This window comes from Falco biarmicus, chromosome 4, assembly GCF_023638135.1.
Source record: "Falco biarmicus isolate bFalBia1 chromosome 4, bFalBia1.pri, whole genome shotgun sequence".
NCBI classification, from domain to species: Eukaryota; Metazoa; Chordata; class Aves; order Falconiformes; family Falconidae; genus Falco; species Falco biarmicus.
In genome coordinates this window covers 112,199,330-112,223,224 of record NC_079291.1, presented here as the reverse complement: position 1 = coordinate 112,223,224, position 23,895 = coordinate 112,199,330, and the positions used below count along the sequence as shown (strand labels likewise).

The 23,895-nt window shown below is 59.3% G+C and overlaps 2 protein-coding genes across 8 annotated transcripts in view; one reads left to right on the top strand and one right to left on the bottom strand.

Moving 5' to 3' along the window:
* RAD54L2 (RAD54 like 2) overlaps positions 1-10,344 on the top strand; it is a 74,450-nt gene extending 64,106 nt beyond the window's left edge. For 2 of the 5 annotated variants that reach the window (XM_056334575.1, XM_056334578.1), the window contains 7 exons: positions 173-378; positions 1,638-1,813; positions 2,571-2,767; positions 2,884-3,080; positions 3,557-3,646; positions 4,180-4,284; positions 4,504-6,018. In XM_056334575.1, coding sequence (XP_056190550.1) covers positions 173-378; positions 1,638-1,813; positions 2,571-2,767; positions 2,884-3,080; positions 3,557-3,646; positions 4,180-4,284; positions 4,504-5,492 — 1,960 coding nt within the window. In that variant the 3' untranslated portion in view covers positions 5,493-6,018. Of the gene's footprint in view, positions 1-172; positions 379-1,637; positions 1,814-2,570; positions 2,768-2,883; positions 3,081-3,556; positions 3,647-4,179; positions 4,285-4,503; positions 6,019-7,653 lie in introns of those variants that run through there. The other 3 variants (XM_056334579.1, XM_056334580.1, XM_056334576.1) reach the window with 3 other exon arrangements.
* Positions 10,261-23,895, bottom strand: part of LOC130147460 (semaphorin-3D-like) — a 25,758-nt gene continuing 12,123 nt past the window's right edge. Inside the window, exons 2-18 of one of the 3 annotated variants that reach the window (XM_056334581.1) lie at positions 22,911-23,112; positions 17,372-17,513; positions 16,570-16,632; positions 16,194-16,313; positions 15,752-15,854; positions 15,166-15,294; positions 14,697-14,842; positions 14,351-14,465; positions 14,117-14,186; positions 13,625-13,769; positions 13,318-13,540; positions 13,109-13,197; positions 12,600-12,641; positions 12,175-12,332; positions 11,882-11,946; positions 11,502-11,632; positions 10,261-11,416 (exon numbers count right to left, since the gene is read on the bottom strand). In XM_056334581.1, coding sequence (XP_056190556.1) covers positions 11,000-11,416; positions 11,502-11,632; positions 11,882-11,946; positions 12,175-12,332; positions 12,600-12,641; positions 13,109-13,197; positions 13,318-13,540; positions 13,625-13,769; positions 14,117-14,186; positions 14,351-14,465; positions 14,697-14,842; positions 15,166-15,294; positions 15,752-15,854; positions 16,194-16,313; positions 16,570-16,632; positions 17,372-17,513; positions 22,911-23,112 — 2,360 coding nt within the window. In that variant the 3' untranslated portion in view covers positions 10,261-10,999. Of the gene's footprint in view, positions 11,417-11,501; positions 11,633-11,881; positions 11,947-12,174; positions 12,333-12,599; positions 12,642-13,108; positions 13,198-13,317; positions 13,541-13,624; positions 13,770-14,116; positions 14,187-14,350; positions 14,466-14,696; positions 14,843-15,165; positions 15,295-15,751; positions 15,855-16,193; positions 16,314-16,569; positions 16,633-17,371; positions 17,533-19,365; positions 20,095-22,910; positions 23,113-23,895 lie in introns of those variants that run through there. The other 2 variants (XM_056334582.1, XM_056334583.1) reach the window with 2 other exon arrangements.

Here is a 23,895-nt window from a genome sequence, read left to right as displayed (position 1 = left end):
CAACAACAGAAAAACAGTCTTGGAAACCAAACGTGGGCTTTGAAGTTGCCTGTATGACTGGAGGGAACTTTCCATAGACACTTCATGGATTCTTGGCTGTGGTGATTGTCCCTGCCTAGAAGCTTTGAAAATTGGCCAAGGCAGCAATTTGAAATTTGCCTTTAATTTCCAGTGCTGGGTGTTTGGGTGTCAACCTCATTGGAGCAAACAGAGTGGTGGTGTTTGACGCTTCTTGGAACCCGTGCCATGACGCCCAGGCTGTGTGCCGAGTGTATCGCTACGGGCAGAAGAAGCCATGCCACATTTACAGGCTGGTTTCTGATTACACCCTTGAGAAGAAGATCTATGACCGTCAAATCTCCAAGCAGGGCATGTCAGGTAAGTGTGGGTGGACATGACACTCCACTCTTGGCTTTCACTCCTTTTAGCTCCTTTAAGTCCTGTTTCTGTGGTTTTCATAACTTCTTTTTTTTAAGGTTGAAAACTGGACAGCCGAAGAAGTGACAGAGACACTGTCCTAGGGCTGTTTGATGTTTATGAGTTTGCAGTGACATGGCATCCTATAAGAAATTCATGACAGAGCAGCAGGGGTTGTAGAGCCAGCAACCAGTCCAGTGCAGTGCTACCTACCTTCCCTGCTACTCTCCTGGCTGCTACAACAAACTGGAGACTTGGGGGGTGGTCTTCTTGCTTTCCTCTGTGCCTGGGCATTATTTATCTTAAATTGGGCACTGCTTATTAGATAGCTATGTACCTCCATTTCTCCAGCAGAAAGAGAAGGAGAATATCTAAATTAAAACATATATTGATATCTTTGACTGATAGTGCTTGCTCAGTAGCCAAGAATAATAAATTAATTCCAGTTCTGACCTGCCCTTGTACTAAAAGTGACTTTTGTCTGGCTTGTGCCAACTGTCAAGCTGCTCTCGTAGAGCATGCAGCTGAAGGTTGGGGTGACCCAAAAAGAGTTCTGCTGCCTGTGTCCCGTGTCTCGAAACTCAACTCCAGAGACAGCAGCCCAGTTTGATCAGCTCAGTATGCTGTCTTGCACTTGAGGTGGAGTCCCCTGGTAGCTGGCCTGGCTCCAAGAAGAATCCTGGGTATAGATCTTTTCTCCATGTGCTCCCATTTGCCCCGTGTGCAGGAGGAAACATCCAAGGAAAACTTACAGGCTTTTGTAAGTGAGGGACTGTGGCTACTTTTCTGAGCTCTTGACTTGAGTTCTGTACATTTCAGCATCTGGTTATTAACTTGAGCCTCTCTGGTGGGATTTGTGGGAGGGCACATGCTGATGTGGCTGCAGTTCTGTCCCAGGACCTGTATGGTTTTGGCCTTGCAATGCGAGATGGGACACCGTCTGTAATTGGCTTCATGTTCCTGCAGGCCGGGAGCTCAGTGACCTGCGCTGTGTCGCTGTGTGATCTGGAGCACAAGGCATTTGTCAGTCTGACTTGGTCAAACAGGCTCATCTCTGAGCATGACTGATGATTTTTTTCTCCCTGCCCTGACATTTACAGAAAGCTTCTGAGGATCGTGCAGATTGCAAGGAAGGAGCTCTATTAGGACCAGAGTGTAGGAGGGGCAGCAGGCCTATCTCTTCCCTTCTCTGCTCACTCTGTTCCGTCTCTTTTTTTCAGATCGGGTGGTGGATGATCTGAATCCAGTGCTGAACTTCACCCGACGGGAGGTGGAGAACCTGCTGCATTTTGTGGAGGAGGAATCTGACCCTGCTCAGCTCTCCCTCAATCCAAGCAAGATGAAGGAGTCTGTTCTACAATTAGCCTGTCTCAAGTATCCTCACCTCATCACCAAGGTAAGACCAACCTGCTTCCTTGCTGGCACAGCGCTGTACAGGCAGGAATAGGTTTGGAGGGGTCTGGCTCTGTGATGGGGACGTAGTGACAAGGACGATGCATCTGTGTGCTGGTGGGAATAGGTAAAAAGTCTTCTACAGAGGGCCCTAAGAGCCCTGCAATATCACCTACACATTTAGAGCCACTTCTGTCCTGGGCAGGTTTGGGGACAGGTTGTAGGTCATCCCTTTCTTCAGCTTGGTGTTGGGCAGGAAGGTGGCAGTGGCATATCCCGGTTTGCTGCCAGCTCTCCTCCTGGGGTGGCCTTAAAACACAGCTGGGGCAGCCAGCGCTTGCCTGTGTTTTCAGGGGTTTCACTGGTAGTGTGGTGCTGCAGGGTGGCCTGTGGCTGGGTCCCGTGGGGCTCTGGTGGCTGCCGGCCACCTCGGCAGGCTCCGCGCTTGCACCCGGCCTGGCCTTTGGCTCGTGGGTTTTGCTGTGCACTGCTGGTAAGTGATGGCTTTGGCTGGGCAGGCTTAGTGATGGTGAGCGATGACTTTAGCTGACTGTCACTGTTACAGCTGAGCCTTGGTCACATCCGCAGCATTGCCACACGTGTGCCCTGCCACAACCAGCTGTGCCTCCCAGCTCCCCGCTGCCCTCCTCCAGCCTGGGATGGCAGCAGCACTGGTGCAGGGGCCAGTGGTGCCGTTCGGGGCATGTTGGTTCGCCCTTGTGGTACGTTGGTGTCAAGCCCCCGGTGCTGTGGGGTTGCAGGAGCCTTTTCAGCACGAGTCGCTGCTGATCGACCGGAAGGAGCACAAGCTGACCAAGGCAGAGAAGAAAGCAGCCAAGAAGAGCTATGAGGAGGAAAAGCGAGCATCCGTCCCCTACACCCGGCCGTCCTACGCACAGTATTACCCAGCCAGTGACCAGAGTCTGACGAGCATCCCTGCCTTTAGCCAGAGGAACTGGTGAGCACCTGCCTCTTCCTCTTCTGCCCGTGCTGCAGATGTGAAATGAGGGGGCAGGGGATGCTTAGCCGTGTCAGTGCAGACACTGCACTTTCCTCCCTCCTCTCTCTCACTAGGCGACCAGCCCTGAAGGGTGAGGACAAGCCGGTGGCAAGCGTCCGCCCAGTTCAATCCACCCCCATTCCTATGATGCCCCGACATGTTCCCATGGGCAGTGCAGGATCAACTTCAAGTTCCAACCCTGCTGTCAACTTCCCCATCAACTATCTACAGCGAGCTGGTGTCTTTGTGCAGAAAATTGTCACCACCACAGGTGAGTTGCTGATCCTCACAGTAGTTGAATTGCGATGCCCATGGTGAACTGAGGAGCAGGATGAGATGTTGATGCCCACATGAGCTGTGCGGGAAGATGGGCATCAGAGCCACTGATACTGACTCTCTGCATTTGAGTGGTTCCCCTGTACCTGGAGGACTTTCCCTGCAGGTGTGCAAGTGGCATGGCCCCCCTGGTGGGTTGTTAGGAGTGAACTTCCCATGAGAGGGACTGTGATACTGTCCTTGTTGGGATAGGGTAGATGCTGTGCCAAAGAAGTGTGGCTTTTGCTTGCTTGGAGCGTCTGCCGTCTTCCTGTGCTGCTCAGAAATAAACCCAGGGTTTGATTCTAGCACAGTGCATAGGAGAGACAACTGCACTGCAAGTAAAGGGGTTCTGTGGTGCACCTCCCTGCTCCTGACTGTGGCTGGCAGGTAATTTCATGAATGCTGATCTGTTTCTTCCCTCACTGCCAGATATTGTGATTCCGGGTACAAACACATCCACTGATGTACAGGCAAGGATCAGTGCTGGTGAGAGCATCCACATCATCCGAGGGACAAAAGGTAGGTGTCTCTGTCTTGGTAAGACTTGTGGTTAGGGTCCTAGCCAGTGCTAATTAACAAAGAAAAGGATGTAAAAGCATGAATCAGTTCTTTAAGAGGAAAAGAAACAGGAAGGAGAGGAGATCTGGACTTCGCAGTGGTTCGGTTGCAGCCCATGCTTTGGGTGTGCTGTTGTAGCTGATGCTTCAGGGCTATGGCAGCTGTGGCTGCTCCTGCCTCTGAAAGGAGCTGTTGAGCTTTGGCTGGGTGTCTCATTCTCACAGTGTTCACTGCATGTACTGGGGCAGCCAAACACTTCCTGGTGCTCCCAGAGCAAACTTAGTCCCAAGCTCCATGTTTCCCACCAGCAGCACACTGGGAGGGGGTGAGCTCCAGCGCAGGAAAACTGGAAGGGTGGAAGTGAGGAGTGAAGAAGGGGGCAGAAGCTCATGCAGGCTGGCCTTATGCAGCACTGCTGTCCTGTTCCTGCCTGGGCAGCCTTGCGGGCTCATGGATCCAGAGTCCTAAACTGAGACTGGAAACTATGAATGAAGTTGTTCTTCCAGGGACATATATCCGGACCAGTGACGGGCGGATTTTTGCTATCCGGACCACTGGGAAGCCAAAGGGCAATGAAGACCGTCGGACAGCTGCCTCAGGTAGGGGCCTGTGAGCACAGTGTGAGGCTTGCTCATGTGCTTTCCTACCTGAGTGTCTGGGGCAGTGTTCCCTGGTCACGTTCCATCGTGCCTGTGTTCAGAGCTGACCCCACAATCTTCCCATGATATCCCCACCTTCTTTTCCACTGTTGCCTCTTTGGCTCCCGGTTTTTTCTCCATGGTTTGTCTTTTTCACCGGCTCCATCTCCTTGTTTCCAGGCTCCCAGAGCTCTTCACTGGAGTCCACAAGCAATGGCAGACACAGTGCCTCATCACCGCAGCTCCCCAGTGCGGAGGAGCTCACTCGGCCCATATCCCCTGACAGCCCCGAGATCATCAGCGAGCTGCAGCAGTACGCAGAGGCAGCAGCTGCCCGGGAGTCCCGGCACAGCTCACCCAGCACCAATGCAGCACAAGGCCACCCTGCCCGCACGGACAACGCACCCGGCTTGGCAGCCCGAGGAGCCGAGCAGCGTGTGGGGATTCACTGCATGGCTCCCTCTGCATCTTCAGCCCTGCCAGCCACCAGCCAGCACGCTGATGCCCACTCGGTGTTGGACTTACGGGGCAACAAGCGCAAGTCGACCTCGCCATCGGCTCCGGAGGAGCAAACCCGCAGGCAGCAGAAGAAGCGCCAGTTGCCATCATCCGTGCAGCCGTATGAACACGGGTACCCCGTTTCTGGTGGGTTCGCCATGCCTCCTGTCTCTTTAAACCACAACCTAACCCATCCATTTGCCTCCCAACCAGGAAACTCCTTGTACATGGGCACTGGCTCCTCTTACTACCAGCTGCCCAATTTACTCCCAGACCCTCATCTGGTGTTCCCTGTGACTACTGACCCTCTGCTGACAGCCGGCACCGCCAGCTCTTCTGCTGCTACCTCAGCCACCGCCAGCGTCCCCCCATTCATGCTAAACCCTTCTCTGACAGGGGTGCTGCCCAATTACTCGCTTCCCTTCACACAGTCACTCCTGCCTGAGCCCAGGATGTTTGCTCCTTTCCCAGCCCCTGTCTTGCCCAGCAGCCTTCCCAGGAGCATGGCATCTGCCTACCCTGGCTACATGTCCCCTCACTCGGGCTACCCGGCTGGGGGCCTCCTTCGGTCCCAGGTGCCTCAGTTTGAACCCCAGGAGGTCCCAGAGGTGGGATGCAGCTCTAATGACGAGGACAAAGACGACGATGTTATAGAGATCACAGGGAAATAATGGGCCCAGCTCCTGCTCAGTCTCAGCTCCGCCAGGAGAAAAAAGTTGCAGGACCTTTTTGGGAGTCAGGATTTCCCCTCTGGGCCACGGCAGCGGGTGGAGAAGGATGCAAAGGGTGTGGTGTGGGGGTTGTTTTGTTCTTTTTGTTTTGTTTTGTTGGTTTTTAGCTGTCAAGGATCTGAATGGTATTGGGGGCTGGGAGATGGGAGGGGGTGCAGAGTGGACCTGCAAGGGCTGGGGGAGCGAGAGCCGGGGGAGGAGGGCAGCAGCAATGCAAACCGTAGGAGTGCCTCCCTCCCACACTCCGTCTGTCTGTCTGTCTCTGTTCTCTGTCTTGTCTGGAAGGGGGAGGCTCGGTGTTGCGCGTCCTTGTCCTCAGGCCTGGAGGCACAGGCTTGACTACTGGCAGGGTCGAGCTCCCTCTCACATGAACTGCCTTATCTGTGAACTTCTCTCGCTCTGGGAGGTGTGGGCCAGGGGGTGACTCCCACAGAGGTTGGGGACAAAGTGTTTTTAATGGGGAGGGAGTTGGGGGGAGGGGGGGCTTCTATGTCGTGTATGTTGGGATGGGGGGGGATTGATGTTAAAAACAAAAAAAAAAAAAAAAAAAAGAAACAAAACACCCCACAAACGATTTGTCATCCTCTTCAAATTTACATGAAAGCAGTGTGAGGGCTCCAGGCAGGCTCCTGCTGCAGAGAGGAGGGCAGGGCTCTGGCAGGGGCCTCCCCGGGCCCTTCTGGAGGGTTCTGTCCTCCCCTGGGCCCTTCTGGAGGGTCCTGTGCAAGGTAGGTTGGTCCTGTGGTGCCAAGAGCTCTGTGTGCCAGATGAGTGGAGCAATCCTGGCCATCTCAGGGGCTGTCGGAGGGGAATCCTGGTGACTCCCCAGCTCCATGGCTCTGCCAGGCTGTGTGAAGGCCACGTCTCACCCCACCGTGGCCCACCAGGTCCAGGGGTAGGTGGGCTCACTGCTGCTTCTGAACAGCGCCAGGCAGTGGAGAAGGTGGGGAGAGGGGACACTGGACCCAGTGCCGGTTGCTGTTGAATCTGTGATTGGAGCAACTTCCCCCTGCACAGTATCTCTACATTAATTTATTTCATGAAGGCATAATATTTATTGTTTGGGGGACTCTTTCTTTCTACTTTTAAATTAATTTCCATATTAAAAGAAATAAAATGCTGGCCTCCATCATGCGACGGTTGCTTGTTGGGTTGTCTGTGTGGAGAGAAGCAGCTGGTTGACCGAAGCATAGCCTAGAAGCAGGGCCAGCTACAGAGGTTGCCTGTAGCTGACCTATGTTGTGTTGGCTGGATGTGGCCCATGGAGGGTTTGTGCCAGAGCAGGGGGGAGCTGCTCCGGGTGTTCTGCAGCAGCCGGAGGGAGGATGGAGTCCTCTTATGTTGGGGCAGGTGGAGGAGTACACGTAGAAGCCTCCTGTGCTCATTCCCAGTGAGGAGCAAGGCTGTGAGGTGTGCGGAGTTGGGGGAAGCACCTTTCCCCACGCAGGGAGTGGTGCTCAGCCCAGCCCTGCTGTGCCACAGGCGTGCAGAGCCCTGGCCCCGACGGCGAACGTGCTGGTTGCTTGCCGCGGTGCCGGGGCTCCTGAGCGGAGGCTGGGCGACCCAGCGCAGCTGGACTTGGCGTGTGTGACTCTGTGTGTGAACGCGGTAGGACCGAGACTTGAAATTCAGGAACCTCTGTGTCACATCTGGGTGTCGCCAGGCAGGAGATATGCTCGCCCATGTGGGATGTCCCTGGAGCATGGCTGGGACCTTGGAGCAGTGGTAGCTTGTAGGGGACCCCTCAGGCCATGGAAGCTGCAGTCACTGGTGTTTAGTAGGACCAACGAGGTGTAGGAAAGGGCAGAAAGGGCAGGATGTCCTGACATCCTCAGTCAAAGGGGTGCTGGAAGATGGGGACTCCCTTCCTGAGAGAGAGGGGGGGAGGGGGTGTGTGCACGTGTGTGTTACAAAAACATAATAAAAAAAATGTTATGGGGCTTTCCTAGTGTCTTTCTCTGTTTAATGGACATTGTCTGTCAAACATAACCACACCATTCATAGAAGCCTTAGATCAACAGTTTAGCTATGCAAATTATTTTAATTATTTTTTAAAAAAACCAAACATTAAAATAGTGCTTTCTTCTTTAACATATCCTAGGAGTTGAAAACCGAGGGGTTCTGAGCAAACTGCTGGACAACTTGTCTTTGGATGCACCATGGAAATAAAAATCAAACCCCCCCACAAAAGTAACAAAGCAAATTAACTGATGGTGTTCATGCAAGTTTCTCCAAAGACTTGACAGTGCTGCATCTGTGAGTCATGCCCTCCTGTGCTCTGTGTGTCCACCTCATGCACAACCCTGTGACACTGATTGTATGACGAGCTTGCCCAGATGTCCGTTGCATCCCTGTGAGGCTGTCAGTTTTCCGGTGGATTTGGGGAATGGACCTAGGCGCAAGGGCCTTCCTTGTCGAGAGTAGCAAGTGTTGAGACCTGTGGGCGTGTGTGGGAGGCCAGAGCACGAGCAGACCCTCACCAGAGCCCTGCCACAGCCCCGGGCCTCACTGGTGGTGGTCAGGGTAGTGGGATTCATCTGAGGGATCCTCCCCAGTCCTCTCTGAACGGGGCTTTGCTGTGGCTCTGTGCTGGGACAAGGCATGAAGATTTGGCTGGGGGCAGTCAGCACTGCGGCTCTGGCTGTGGTGCCGGTGGCTGCGTGCTGTTTTCTCTGCTCCTTGCCTCTCCAGGCGAGCACCCGGGGCTTCCTGAGCAGGCCCTGGCGCATCCCCATGCTGCTGCCTGATGTCCTCCCGGGGTTCCCGGCGTAGCCTGAGCCCTGTGGCCGCAGGGGCTGGAGGTGACGGTGCTTGGCTGTGGCAGGGCGCTTGCTTCGTGCCGCGGGCTGGCCGATAACCTCCTGGCACCAGGGCATGGTGTGAAGGCTCTCCTGGCTCCGGTGTAGCGGTAGCAGCTCGGAGACCCCTCACCACCCTCCCGTGGTGCACCCCCAGACACCACCTGCTGCGAGGGGCTTCTTCTCGCTGACCGATGTCCATGGCTCCGGGCAGCCACAGCACGGGGCCCCAGCATAGGCAGCGCCTGCGTGGAGCCCCAGCCGCCCTCCCTGAGCGCTGGGCACGGCGCCTCTGCCCCATACCAGCCCTGAGCAGCCCCGTAATGAGGGGCCGGGTCCCCTGGGCCCCATCAGAGCCTTGGCTGGGGGTGGTCACCGCAGGGCTCCCGTGGGCACTGGCAGCGGCTGGGGCTGCTCCAGGGCAGCTGGAGGCACCTGCTCTCCCACAGGGCTGTGGGAAGGGTTTCTGCCACCCCATGGGGGCACGAGGGCGTGTGGGTGATCCAGGGCCTTTCTGAGTGGGGGGATCTCTCCTGAGCCCTGAAGTTCCCCCATGGGGCTCCCTCTCCCCCCCAGCTGCCCTCCCCAGGCTTTTCTCCTCTTCAACACGTGGTTCTGCTGCCGAGGGTCCTGTCTCGGTTTCCCTGAGCCTGGAACAGGGGCTTTCCCTGCATGGGTTAAATTTTTCTTTTGCTGCTGAATTTCTGTCTCCAAATGACCGGAGAGAAGCAGCTGCTGGTTCGCAGCAGGGCTGCGGGTGACACCGAGGACAGCAGCGCAGGACACCCTGCTGGGGTGCTGGGACACTAAGGAACATTTCTGAGCAGCCCTGAGGCCAGGACAGAGCCCAGGGGCCTCGCTGGTGCCCAGCTGCCCTCTGTGCTGGTGCCCAGCTGCCCTCCGCGCTGGCACCCAGCCCTCACCCTGCCCTTCGGTGGCAGGCAGAGCCGGGTGAGGGCCGGGTGCCACTGCTGGATGTAGTGCCGGGGGCACAGCGGGGGCTTGGCTGCCCTGTGCCCCAGTCACAGCGGTTTTGTTACCCACCCCCACCCCCCGGCACGGTGCTTGGGGGTTGTGGGGGGGCTGCAGGGTGGGGGCTACAGCCTGGCCTGTGCTGGGCAGGGTCCGCTGCACGTTGGCCTCCCGCGGTGCCTGGGAGGTTTGTGGGGTGGGTGCAGGTACTCACAAAGCAAATATCCCAGCACACAAAGGATGGGATTTCCACAGGGGCTTCTCAAGAAATAATGTGTATTTTGGCTTAATGATGTCAGTAAATGGCTGAATGCAAGAGAATCGCTGTTGGTTTGTGGGTGGTTTCCAGGCCAACAGGGACAACTACACCAAATACCTTCACAACTGGTGTTTCTCGCCACTCTGGGATGAATTTTGTTAATCCAGTCCTGGAAGGACTGGAGAGTGGGGGGGGGCGGGCAAAGGTTAAAAGGGGAATATAGTCCAGCTAGATTACAGTGAGGTGATGGCTCCTTGAAACTGAGGGCAAGCGCTCCCTTTGAAGGGACGACGATGTGAGTGCAGGAGAGCGACCTGCACCGCCTGCCCGAGCACCCCTGCGCCACCCTGCCGCCCGCGGCTGCCTTTGGGCTCCCACCCTGGTGGCACCCGGCTCGGAGCTGGAGTCTCTGCAGATCCACGGCAGCCTGGAGGAATCCATCACTGAGTCTCGTTTTAGGTTTTCTGTTGGTTTGGGGGTTGGTTGTTGGGGGTTTTTATTTCTCTTTTCTTTTTTACTACCACCTTAGTTTGTGGCCTGTCTTTTTGTGGTTGGAAAGAGGAGTATTACTAGCAGGGTGGGTTGGTCGGTTGGCCCCGCGCATGATCATGTGCTTCCCTCTTCTCTCTGTCAAACGGGATGTGCTCGCCTGATCTCCCAGAACAGAGACTTTGAACAATGTTGTTTATATGATGTATTTATTTTTACTTGTGTTTCATGTCATTTTTTTAAAAAATAATAAATTGTAAGTTGGTATAACTGCCTGTTGTTTCTCTCTCTTTTTTTTTTTTTTGTAAAATAAATGTCAAAATTTAAAAAAGTGGTGTGGTTTGAAGTGGATCAGAGCTGGGCTGGGCATGGGCACCTCTGCAAACCCCAGGTGCCACAGAGCCGGAGCCCAGGCTCAGCCAGCAGCTGTGCCCCGCTGCCTCCGCCGGTGTTTGGGCTCTGGGGGCACCTCTGCAGCCACCTGGGCGAGCACCCACCGGGGCACACGCGGGCCGCGGCGAGGAGCCACGGGCGCCCATGGCAGGGCTGGACGCTGCCGGGTGTCAGGGAGCCCTTTGTCAGAGCTGGCCGTTTCCCTTCTCTGTCCTCCGCACTGATCATCGCTGCTGATAACAATCGTCATTAAGGGCCAGGGGAAAACAAGGAGAATAAATATTCTGCAGGGTGTAAATAGCTCGAAGTCTCGGAGAGCGGGCGCAGGCTGCGTGCCCTGCCCCCGGCGTGCCCTGTGGGGCACACGGTGAGGCAGTGGGGACCGGGGACAGGCAGGGTTTGAGGTAGTAACAGTGGCGCGTTTCCACATGGGAAGCCAAGAGGTTCCTCGGAGCTGCCCACGTGCGAGAAGGGCCCTGGAGAGACTCGAAGGGTCTCTGTGAGAGCTGCGGGTGGCCCCGGCCCCCCCTGCCCCCTCACAGGGGCTGGGGGTGCCTCCGCACCCGGCCGTTCTTGCTGTCTGGGGACGGGTGCTGCCACTTCGGGTGCCAGGCTTTCTGCCGCTGCCTTTCCTGGTGCCGCAGGGCATTGCAGTAGATATCCAGGCTGGTGCCTGGCGCTCCCAGGGCCCGCGAGAAGCCCTTGTAACCTGGGTGCAGGTCAGTCCGGGGCCGGGGGCTCTGGTGGGTCCCTCCTAGCTCAGCCCCCTTGCTCCGTTTGTAAGGTGGCACCTCCATGGCCTCGTGCCTGATGATGCGGAGGCTGTATCGGGTGAGGGGCCGGGAGAAGGAGCGCTCCACCGCCTGGCACTCGTAGGTGCCCGCATCCTCCCTCGCCAGCTGCCGGATCAGCAGCCCTTGCTCCAGCACCGAGAAGTGTCCGTTGTTCCTGACCTAGGCAAAGGCAGAGCACCATGAGTCAGTCCCCTGGGTACCAAGCCACCCCTGTGCCTCGTCCCCACCACCCTGTCCCATGTACCTCGCTCAGGCCTGTCTCCTCGCCGTGCCGCACCAGCCACCTGACGGTTGTCTGTGGGGAGCGTGTCAGGCACTCGAGGAAGGTTGAGTTCTTCTCCACCCCAAAAACCAGCTTCTCCACAGCAGCGGTCCCTGCACAGGGCATGGGACAGGGGAAGGGGTGAGTACCCTGCGTGGGAGCTGAGCTGAGTGACAGGTGGGGAGGGAGGGCAGCATGGAGCATCCAGCACATGGTGGGTGGCACAGGGTCTGCGGTGGACGGTGCTGGTGGGCACTGGTTTCCCAGCACCATGCCGTGTGCCCTGCTGGGCATTGCTGGCCCCCGAGCAGAGCTGGCCACCAGCACCGGGGCTGCTCGGAGGGGCTGGGGCTGGCGCTCACCCTCTGTGGTGTCCTGGCACTGGCTGAGCGGGTCAGACTTCAGCACGTCCTGGCAGCGGGCACGCCTGGGGGAGAGCAGACAGGGCTGTGGGGTGGCGTCTGTCCTGCGCTCTGGGACCCCTCCGTGGCAGAGCAGCCAGGGAGAAGGGGGACCGGGAGGGCTGGGGGACAGGCAGGCAGGGTGGCGGTGGGGGTGGTCTGACAGATGAAGCTCCAGGGCTGGCAGCTTTCCTTTCCCTGCTCCATCATCCCTTTGCAGTGAGACAGCTGGGCTGGCCCGGGTGGACACTCACCTCTTCTCAGTGAGCAGGTGTGGGGCGCAGCTCTTGCTGTCCCAGGTGCAGTAGGGGTCCCTGGCCAGGCAGCAGTCGGTGCAGGTTTTGCCGTAGAGCTCGCAGCGGTACAGGGCGAGCTGGAGCAGTCCGTGGGTGCTGCTCACAAACAGCTCCTGCTGCTTGGGCAAACAGCGGCGGTCAGCACCCACGGCCGGAGGCTGGGGAGAGCCAGGACACAGAGCTGCCCTGTCCTGGGGTGGGGGCACTGGGAGACAGGGGGAGTGCGGGGCAGAGCCTGTCCCCCCTACACTGCCCTGGCAGGATCCCGTTCCCTAAATGTGCAAGCCCTGGGGCCAAGGGACCTGAGGAGAGGGGCTGGGGCCAGCTGCCCCCTGTGCCCTGTCCCTTAGCTGCTTTAGGAAGAAACAGGAGGGAGGACTCACCCGCTTCGGTGATAATTTCATGTCCAGGATGGGAGAAGGCACCTGGAGGGGAAGGAGAGGGTGCTGCAGCCATGTTGGTCCCTCCTGGGTGCCCCAGCCTGCTAGTGGGGCTGGGACCCCGAGGGTCACAAGATGCCAGGGTCCCGATTCAGGTCCCTGGTTCCAGCTCCACCTGCTCCATCCAAGCAGCCTGGGCTGGCCCTGCTCAGCAGACGTGCTTTCAGACTTGGGCTCAGCCCTCCCATTCTAGTTCAGGCTCCTGTGTACTACCCCCATCCCCCCTAGGGACTGGATGGGGAGCTGGGAGATGACATGGCTCCAGTCCCCCTGGCTCCCCTTCATGCCAACAGCATTGCCCGGCCAGGGCAGGTGGGAGGCAGCAGCAGGGAGGTGAGGGACCTCCCTGACAGAGGCCAGTGACTTGCTGCAGGAGCTCGCAGGGAGGATACTACAGGGTGAGGGGAGACTGCATGGTCCAGCCACTGCGGTCCAGCCCTGGCCTCCAGTACCTTAGTGACGCTGATCTCCTCCAGGCTGATCACCTCGGGGCCACGGCTTATCCCACCGGCCAGCCCCACCTTCAGGACTTTACCTTCATCTGTGAATGCAGCGGGAGAAGGAGCTGTCAGGGCCAGGAGCCACCTGAGCCAGCAGGACCGGTGTGCCATGCAAGCTGCCCCATGGTGACAGCGTCCACAGAGCTGGGGTGAGTTCCCACCTGTGCCGAGGAAGAGCACGTCGTAGTGCTGGCTCTCCATCTCCAGCCGGTGCACCAGCAGCCGCCGCAGCCGGTAGGGCACGTTAGCCCTCACCAGTACAGGCTGGCGGCCCTGCGGGTACACAGGCTCCCACATCAGCTGGTGGGTGCGCATGAAGCTGATCACCTCGTCAGGGAAATCCTTGGTGGACTGCAGGAGCGGGTCGTACGTCTCACTGGGGCACTGCGTGGCAATGCAGGGACTGCATGAGGGCCAGGCCCGGCCAGGTCATCCCACTCCCTCGCACCCCACTTCCCAGTCCCTTACCGTGCCAGGACGGGGATAGGGGACGCGGCCCTTGTATTCTACCCAGCGGTAGTCGAATCCCTCCTTATGTGCAAAGGGGCCACTGAAGGCAGCTCTCACAGCAGCCATGGAGTAGACACAGACGGCAGAGCCACTGAAGACACCGCTGCGGGGGAGCACAGGGCTGTCAGCATCCATGCTGCTCCATGGGGACCAGATGTGTGCACGCCCATGCCCCTGAGCCCACGCTGTCCCCTGCCAGCCCCAGAGCTGTGCGCAGCACCCAGGGGGTGACAGGAATCCCTCTGGCACAACCAGTCCAGCCTGGGGAACCACTGGCTGTTAGGCAGATGGGCTGGTGAACCAGCAGCAGGGAAAGCAGCGCGCTGGCCAGTGGCCTTCCTCTGCCAGCTGGGTGCTGGTCCTGCCCTGTTCCCCCACCAGGGCTCCTCGTGGAGCAGCACTAGTGAGGGGCTGGACGGGCTGGATTGCCCTAACCAGAGCCCTGCTCACCTGGAGACCGTAAAGAGTCCAAAGACGAGGGGATTCTGAGGGTCCCGGGTGCGCAGGAGGAAAACATCCTCTGTAAACAGAGGGGTGGAGGTCAGGCACCCAAGAGCTGGAGTACCAGTCAGGGGATGCAGGCAGGCATCCTCAGTCCCACACCCACCTCCCTGGGGTGGACTGGAAGGAGCAGCCATGGCAGAGCAGTGTTGCTCCTGGCTGCAGACTGGGCTGTGCACTTACCGAGCTGGTCAAAGTGGGTCTCGGTGCCCTGGGGCCCGGGGATGGAGCACACCAGGCGAGCCTTGAGGAATGTGCTCCAGCGGTTAATGAGGCTGCGCTTCCCTCCGACATCATTCTGCCAGGCACCAAGAGCCAGGCTCAGTCCAACCCTCCCCCACCGAGGCACACTCCTCCATCCCCACAGCAGGACAGCCCCAGCCCTGAGCCCTCTGCTCCATGGTATGTGTGCGGTGACACCTTCACATCCTGCTGTTGGCTCCTGCTTGGGGTGCCCCTTGGCCCAGAGGAGGTAAAAGCCCACCCGGTGGGACACCCAGCCATGGCATACTGGCCTTTGGTGACTGACCTTGCAGACCCGGGCCACCCTGGCATGGATGTGCCGCCTCTCCCACTGCCCAGCTTCCATGGCTGTTTCGCGGAAGAAGATGTAGACCTTGTCATCATGGGGGTTGTAGGTGTCAGGGATGGCGTAGGCACCAACGAACGCTGGCTCTGCAGGGGGAAGAAGCGGCACAATGTGTCCCTGTGCCCTGATCTGACCCTATTGTATGGTCCTTGAAAGCCCTCAGGAGCAGTGTGAGATGCTGAGGGTACGCAGGGTGTGCCAGGGAGCCCCTGCAGCTCAGAAGGCCCATTCCTGGTGCTCAGGCTGCAGAGTACATGCTGGGGCACAGGTCCCACTAGCTGCTTCATCAGTGCTTGCCCCCAGAGAGGAAAAGGGGGCCAGACCACTGAGCTCTGGACTCAGTGCTGGCCCCAGCCTCTCCCCAGCAGGCAGGAGAGCCCCCTGCACCCCACAGCTCCCCTGCTCTTACCGTGTAGCCAGTGGTCCTGGTTCTGCTCCGTCCGAATGTAGCTCTGCTCCGCCCCATGGACCCAGGTCCGGAAGAAGGCAGCGCTGCTGCCCATGAAGTCACTGGAGGTGCCAGAATACAGCTCCCCATCTGCGGGGTCAGAGGGGGTGCCACTGCCAGGGGTACCCTGGCAGGACTCCCCTGCGTCCTCAGAGGCTCGGGGAGAGTGGAGGTGGCACAGCTTGGCTGGGAGCCTCCTCTAGACCTGTGACCCAGCACAGCTTCTAGCCCCAAACCCGCCTAGCCCTTCCACTGCTCTGCTACAAGGCAGGGGGGCTGATGGCACCACACCCCGCCACGTGCACGCCGCTCGACCTACACCCTGCATTTGGGAATCTGTGCAGGACCCGTGATGCTGGGGTGAGCCAGGCCAGGACCGGGCTCTGTGGGATGGCTCCTCTCACTTGCCCATGCTTGGGCACCAGCCCAGGACTGCAGCCACGTACAGCAGAGCAGGGTGCAGGCACGGCTACCAGCACCTCCCAGCACAGACCATTCCCAGCGCTCCCACCCCCCAGCATCGCCTCTGCTTCCCACTCGCTCTTACCGATGAGGAGCCCTGTGAAGGGTTCATGGGGGCTGTATGGGCACCGTCCTCGCCCCGATTCCAAGGAGTGGGTCACCAACCACATGGGGGGAGCCCCAGGACCCTGCCAGAGCCAAAGGGGACACGTGAGCCTGGGGCAGGCTGGAAACAAGCTGGGCATGTAGAGAAGAGTGGGAAGGAGGCTGGTGTGCTTGGCTCTGCAATAAGCAGGTCCCTCGAGGGGGCTGCCAGTGCCCGGTCCCATCCCCGCGGGGCACCACGGCACTGCCAAGCTGGGGCTGCCGCTCGCCATACACAGCAAAGCCATGCGGGTGTTAAGGACCGCACCAGGCTGGCTGGCCACCCTCCCCAGGCTCCAGGGCTCCCTCTCCCCCCCACTCACTGTGGGGGGTCACTCCCCACCTTCTGCAATGGGGACATGGCTGCCCAAGGTGTCCCTCACCTTGCCCCTGGCTCCCAGCTGGATGAAGGCGCAGACGGGCTGATAGGAGCCGGTTCCGCAGGCAAACACGTGGCTCCGGTTGAAGGGCTGGAGGAGGCGGATGAAGTTGGCACACTCTGTCTGCTCAAGGGGAGATGTTTGTCAGGGGACTGAGCCCAGGCCTGGGCACCTGTCCCCAGCCCCGTGGCTGGTCTGCTTGGGATGCGGGAGCCTGGCCAGATCCTGCCTTGGCTGCTGGCAAGCTGAGCTTAACTCTGGCTGGCTCAACACCCTCATCTCAGGCAGACCTCAAGGCTCCCTGTCGGGGTGATGTGGGTGTTTAATATCCATGATGAGCTGCAAAAGGCCGTGGGCAGGGGCTGCCAGCCCTGCTTACCTCCACGTTCTTCCCCGCCAGCTGGCAATGCTCAACCTGCTCCCTGGAGGCTGGCCAGAAAATCTGCAACACAAAGACCCCATCGATGCAACCCCTGCTTTCCTCACCTGCCTGGATCGCTGGCTCCCACCGGCACCGGTGGGAATGGGCTTGGCCGAAAGGCGCTGCCAGGCTCAGGCACACAGTGAGGATGTGGGGCTGCTCTGCAATGGGTCTGACACCCCCTCGGGCCCCCAGCACCGGGCCGAGCTCAAGCAGGCAGCCCGCCAAATAGGCTCAGAGTGACTGTGGCCTGGGGACAGAGCCGGGGTGGGCCATGGCACGCCCAGTGGGTGGGCAGGCTCTCCTGGATCCCAGCCCGTGGGAACGCCAGGCTGCAGCGCCTTAATGGGCTTTTCTTTTGTTGGGCTTGATCTGCACACCCTGCCAGCAGGATGTCTTGGGATGACATTAGCAGACTCGCCGCTGGAGTTGTTGTAGCTCTTGCAGCAGGGACAAGGTGTGATAGCAGGGCTCCGGGCACTGCCCTTCCACCCTGGGTCCACCCAGGTCCCCTCTCCTGGCCAAGCCACCCTGGCCCTCCCCGGCGTTGGCCTGTCCCAGCAGGGCTCAACTCTGCCAGGCACGGGTTGACCCCAGTGATTGAGACATCCTGATGTAAATGTGTCCCCGGTGACATTAGAACAGTGCTGCTGAGAGCACATCCACCTCCACACCCCAGCATGGGAATGAGGAGCGGCTCCCGCGCAGGAAGAGGCCAGTCTGGCGAGGATCACACCCACACCCTCCTCCCCGCACTGACCTTCTCAGGCTCTCTGCTGGGATGGTCCAGGTGGAGCAGGAAGATGTGGTTTTTTGCTCCCACCATCAGCCAGGCCCTGTCTTCATCCACCAAGAGGGCTTGGAAATCCAACCCGTTCCCTGAGGCCAGCAGCAGGCGAGAGCTGTTGGATTTCAGCAAATCTGAAGAGCACAAGGTGGGAGAAAGAGAAACCCACCCACGAATGACACAACAGGCAGCCAAAGGCCCCATGCTCCCCCTCCCAGGGACAGCTCTGGCTACCCACCCCTTCCCAAGAGAACACAACCTTCCTGCCACTGCCGGCGCAGAAAAAGCGCTGCCCTCGGTGCCCCAAAGCTCACGGTGAAGCCTCCTCCCGTGGGCCTTCCCGGTGGTGCCCATACAAAGGAGAAGACCTGCCGCCCTGGCCTGGCCGGGCTGTCTGCAGGGTGCGGGGCAGCCCAGGATGCTCAGCCTCTGGCTGGCCTCGCAGAGCCACTCCTGGAGCCCAGAGCCTGAAGCTGCGGGGAGAGGGCTGAGGACGGAGGGACTTGCTGTAACACCCAGCGTGTTCTCCCTGGGATTCTCGAGAGAGTTTACACACACAAAGTTCTGGCTGTTCGCTGGGGCAAAGCATCCCGCAGGGGAAGGCCGTACAGAAAGAGCAGCCGCAGCCTGGCCAGACACCGCTCCCCTCTGCGCTCCCCCGAGCCTTCTGGTCTGGCAGCGGCTGCTGGGCCTGACCCCGGCACAAGGACCGGCAGGTGGCTGGGTGTACTGGGACAGGTGGATGCATGGGTGATCGTCCCTGGCCTAAGCAGCTTGTAAGAAAAGTCCCCTGCTGTAGAGGAATGAAGCTGGGTTAATTAACAATATCCAGCTGTGGGCTGGCTTCGGGGGCAGTGGGTTGGCTGATGTGGATAAGGTGCAGCTGTGGCTGGTTCCTGCTAAGGAGTTAAATAGCTCTAAGGACCATATGGAAGTGGAGCAGCCAATGAAGAGAGACCTGGAAGAGAGTGGGTGAGTGCCCGCCCGCCCGCCCGCCCGCCCGCCCTGGATGGAGGAGAGACCAGAAGCAGAGGCACTGGCCTGAGGAGTATGAAGAAACAGCGCAGACAGTAGATGAACTGTTGAAACCCTGTGGGGGATTGATGGCCGTGCTGGGGCAAGGTGAGGGAACTACTTACTGAAGTTAACCTGGGATGGAATGGTAAAAGCCTTGTTGCAGCCGGCCAGTTTTGATAGTGCTGCGACACTCCGCTGTGTCCCTGGTGCAGCCCTGACCCTGCACCCACCGCCCCCCATGTTTCCCACGGTGTCCTCAGAGACAGCCCAAACCCCGTGTTAGACTGGCTCAGGAAAAGGGGCTTTTAAGAGTATCCCTTTGGCACTGCCGGAGGGAAGAGTGAGGGGGAAAGTGTGCCACGGACCCAGTGTGCTCTGGGGAGCGGGGGCAGGGCAGCGGGAAAGGCTCTGCTCTTCAGGCTGTAGCTCCTCCTGTGCAGAAGCCCAGGGGTGGCTCGCATGGCCCCTCCAGCACAGTTGTGGACATATGAGTGTGCAAGAGGGACAATAAGCTCTTGTCTCTTGGTTAGCCACTCCTGAAACCTCCCAGGGCTCACATAGCTCCGTGATGCGCAGTGCCAAGTTTGGGGGCTGGCTGCCAGGGTGAGCATCCCCAGCACCGTGCACAGGTCACGGCAGCTGCCGCCCCAGCCAGTGCCTGCTCCCAGGGATCAAGGCAGGGAGATCAGTGCTGAGGTGGGTCTTAGAGCTTCCAGAAATCAGAACACATCAGTTTCCTCTTTAGAAGTGGTGGGATCCAGCAAGGGACAGTGTGAAGGCTGGCTGTGCTGGCAAGGCTGCTCTTGGCTTTGGTGCTGTGCAGGGAAAGGGCGAAACCAGGGCTCTGGGAAGAGGAGATGGAGACAGGCTGCTGCTGGATGGGGGCTGGGGGGAAGTGGAGTGTGACTGGAAACCCGGGGCAACCTGTAAAGTCCTGGCTGAGAGATTACCCAGAGTCATGTCAGTTGGAGCAGTGTGTCAGGGACGGAGGGAGGGGAGCTGTCAAGGGAAGCAGGTGCTGCCTGGCTGGGACCGCAGGGGTACATGTGGCCCTGGGCACAGGTGGGGTGTGCGTGGGCACGGGCACAGGTGGGATATACGTGGGCACAGGCGTGGCTCCATCCAAAGGGGACCGGCTGACCCGGGAGGTTGCGTCTCTCTTCCTTCCACCCTGTTTCCAGGGCAGAGGGGACGTGGGGCCAATGCATGTGGGATGGAAATGCCATTGACGTCCGCTTGTCCCTGTGGGGGAAGGACCTGCTGGGCCCCAGGCAGCAGGCAGGGATCCCTGCCCACATCCGCACGCTGCAGCCAGGCTCGCTCCCAGCTAGCGTTTCCTTCTCTCCTTCCTCCGGGGCCACAGATCCAGTTACTGTGGGACGCAAATGCTGCTCTGCCAGGTGCCACTTCCAGCTGTGCTGGGGAGCTCCTGGCCCTCTTCCTGCTCCCACAGAAGCTGTGCATAGCGTCACCTCACTTCCCCCCTACCCCTGGGTGCCCAAGGGCTATCTGGGTGCTGTGGATGCGGAGAAGCAGATTTCCAAGCCTTTCCCACCAGCTGAATGGCATTAACAACGGAATTCCTGTCCCTGCCTGCAGGCCGTTGTCACTGCTGTGTGCCCAGCGGGCTGCTGTGCATCATCCACCCTCCAGTGTCTGCCAGCGCTCCTGGGACCTGCCTGATCCAGGGGAAAATGTCAGACAGGGCACTGGGCAGTTGGGCTGGGGTCAGGGGGAAGGTCAAACATTCATCTGGTACATAGGTATAATTAATCGGAGTGGGGACAAAACTGGTCCCAGGGAATGTCACCTGCTGGCCACCCTCTGACCTGCCCCAGCCTCATCCGAGGCCAAGGTCAGGCAGGATGACAGAGGTGCTCTCCCTGCTGCTGTGGACCCGGCAATGACTCACTGCCCTGCACTCCCACCTCTGGCAGGATGAATGACTGTGAGGGGCTGAGCCTGACACTGTGGCACAGTTCTGCTCCTTCACCAAGGACGTCAGGTGCTGTGGATCCCAACCCCATACACAGGAAGCTACTGCGCACAAACACCTCTTCTAGCCCTCGGTCCAGCTACATGCACAAGGCGTTTGATTCAAACCTTGATCCTTGAGGCAGGGAACTGGGCACTCTCTGCAGCAGCTGCATGGTGGCTAAACCAGCGGATGAGCCCAGAGAAACATCCTTTTCTTTGTGTTTATTATCTCCCAAGGCCACGGTGTTTATTGTCGGGACCACTGTAACCGCTTTGTCCCATCCATCACCTCCGCCTGCCCCTTAGCTACAGCATCCTCAGCACACGGCGACCCTGGGCTTCCTGGGGTCAGAGCCCGGCTGTGCCGGCGGGCTGTCCTGTCCCCTTCCCCCAGCCCTCAGGCAGAGCTGACCATGGAGGAGATCCCTGAAGCCCAGGGGAAGCTTGGTGCTAAATCAGGCTCCAGGCCCTCACTGCCTTTGGCTGATAAGGGACATGCCAGCGCAGCTTTTGGTGCTGATAACCAGGGACCCACCAGCCTCCTGCGCTGCTGAGCACTTGCTGCATGGTGATGGCTTCTGGGTCCTGCCCAGCTGGGCTGGCTGCAGATCAAAGGATGGCAGGAGACCCATTTGCCAAGCCCTAGCTGTGCCTGCGCTGGATTATGACAGTAAAAGGAGCTGGGAGGCGTGCTGTGGCTTCGCTGCAGAGCTGCACTGCTGTATGGCCTGAGAAAAAATAGAGGCTCAGCGCTGGGCAGCGGTGGGGCTGACCCAGGCCAGCCACAGGCTGCCGCTCTCGCGGCCGTGATTGCCAGCACGCTATTACAAACCGTCTCCTCAGCAGGGTGGGAGCCACCGCTGTTGTTCCTGGCCCTGTGCCTCATGCCCTATCCTTCCTTTGCTCTCCCAGCCTTCGGTGCTGTCATTTCCTTGTCTCAAGCCTGCTTGCATCTTCTCCCCCTGCCCCGCCAAGGGGTCTGCCTGCCTCCCCCATGCTGGGATCTGAAGGCAAGGCTGATCCTGTAGACGGACTCTCAAAGGCCTCCTTTTATTCTTTTTTTCTTCTAGGGGTTTTTAACCTAAACATCTCAAAGCATTGTGTCCTTGAACCTGCCCAGTGCTGTCCATGAGTCACATCCCTTGCCATTGTTCGCCTTGTCCTTGAGCCCTCCTGATGCTGGGAGCTTCCTCTTCTGCCTCTGCCCAAGACTTCAGACTTGAAGGTTTTTGGCATGCGCAGCCCCAGGACACTGTGGGGCTTTGAAGTCAGCAGTGCCTCTGTGCTCCTGCTGCACCAGCAATCCTGCTCTGCCTCCTCCGGCTCCAAGGCAAGACAGACCCTGCGCTGTGTTTCCCAGCTGGGCTATCAGTGGGACCATCTCCCAGCAGGGTTATCCTGCATCCCTGGGAGGTCCAGCCCTCTCCAGCCACAAGCTGGGGACATCTTCCACCTTGCTAGCTGTCCCTGGCCAGAGAGCAGCCTCTCGGGGTGATGGAGCAGCCCAAGAGGATGGCCCCAGAGCTTTGAGTGCCATGCCTGTGGGAAAGTTGCACTGTCACCTCCCAGATGTGGTGAGGAGCTAGTTGAGCCCTGCTGACCACCATGTCCAGGGCAGCTCTGGGGACGTGCTGAGCTGCCTGTCCTTCAGAGCAGCTTGCTCTTTTTCACGTAGGAGACACCAAAAGCAGGTAAACTGGCTGAGTCCATGCCGCAGGTCCATGGCAGGGTGACCCATTGCCAGGCTAGCAGGGCTCTATTCCAACTGCTCATGTCGTTCCCCTTCAGAGACCCTTTCCCTACAGACTCCCCTTTCGCACTTCTCCGGTGGGCTGTGTACTGTGTTCCCTGTCAGTTTGCTCTTGCTACGTCTTCAGATCACCAAAAGCAGGCTCCCTTTCCATCAGGCGCAAGAAGAGCAAACTGTGCCTCCCCTGAGGAACTCATAATCTAAACAGGCAAGACAGATGCAGGGGGGGAAGGGTAAAGCGCAGCAGGGTAATGATCTGCAGTGTGGATCAGTCCCTGCTCTGGAGGAAGGAAGGGGTGAAGGCAGGAGGGCTGGGCTGGGGCAGGACTGTGGGGGGAGGCAGGGGAAGGGGCTGGCAGCACTGCCTGGGGCTGTGTCCCCACTGCACTGTAAGCATGAAGGCAGGGGACATTCCCCTGGGGCTGCCTGGTCCAGCTCTAGCCCAGAACATACTGTAAGATGCCCAGAGCCAGTCTGAGCAGGAGACATCCCTTCCAGTCCCAGTGCTGCGCTGGACCAGGGTGAGATGTTCCCTCTCAGGCTCCTTCTCCGATGCCAGCAGCGCCGATGCAGCACCCTCAAGGGCTGTGCATCCCTGGAACCTCCCGAGGGCCAAACACATGGAGACATTGCAGCCACAGCTGTGGGGCTACTGCCTGCCTCCCCCGAGCCCTGGCCACCCCTTCACTCCCTGCCTGCAGGATGCTCTCCCAACCCTCCCAAGCAAGGTGCAGACCCTAAGAAAATCTGCCTGGGTGGCCCCCTTACCTTTGTAGGCGAGGCGAAGGCGCGGGGCATGCTGCTTCCATGCCTGGCTGCTGCCCGGCTGCTGCAGGAGCAGGCAGAGGAGCGCAGCGAGGGGCAGGCTGTGGCGGGGGAGCGCATGCATTCTGGTGCTCAGCAGTGGGGAAGGGGCAGCTCACCCTCACAGCACCATTGTCCAGCGCCGAGATGATGCCTTTGCCACCAGCTGCAAGCAGAGAAGGAGGAAGGTTGCACTGTGGCCAGCTGCGTGCGGGTCAGGACCCTGGTCCCAACAGCCGCTGGCTGGGAAGGGTGCTCGAGGGACGAGAGGTGATGGCTCCGTCCCTGAGAAGATGTCAGGCCAGCTGCCTGGCAGAGAGGAGCCACCAAGAGCAAGTGTCCAGCCGCCTGCACACCCACAGCGCTGCAGAACGAGCTGGGGCTGTGGTGCAGCCTGTGGCAGGGCAAGGTCAGTGCCACAGCGAGCGCTGCATGGGACAGGGTGACAAAGCACAGGCTGGGCACCCTGCGGCACCCGCCGCGAGTGCCTCGTCGGTGTTTATCTGGGCAGAGCACCTGCAGGCTGCCGGGTGGCCGGGGCCCACCCTCCCGGGGAGCACAGGCTTGGGGGGAGACAAGGTTCGTCTTCAGGAGCTCACACAGCCTGAACTGGCCGGGCTGGGAGGAAAAGCAGGGGGCTAAGGAGGCTGTCCTTGCAGCCTCAGCCAGTCATCGATGGTTCTGGTAGGGTGAGGAGGATTTCTGAACATCTCCCTTGCTGTGAGCCATGCCTGTCCCCACTGGGACACCCTGTACCCTCCACCTCCGGGAGCTGGCAAAACAGCTGGTGCGCACAGGGCCAGTTTGGGTACTGGGAAAGGCTGTTGTGGCTGGGAGACCTGCTCATGGCTGTCCCGGCTACCCCCTGGGGGGCTCCAGCACGTTTCATGTCCAGGGACTTCAGAAGACCAGCTATTACAGCCTGCCTAGGGGAGGGGTGCGGTGTGAT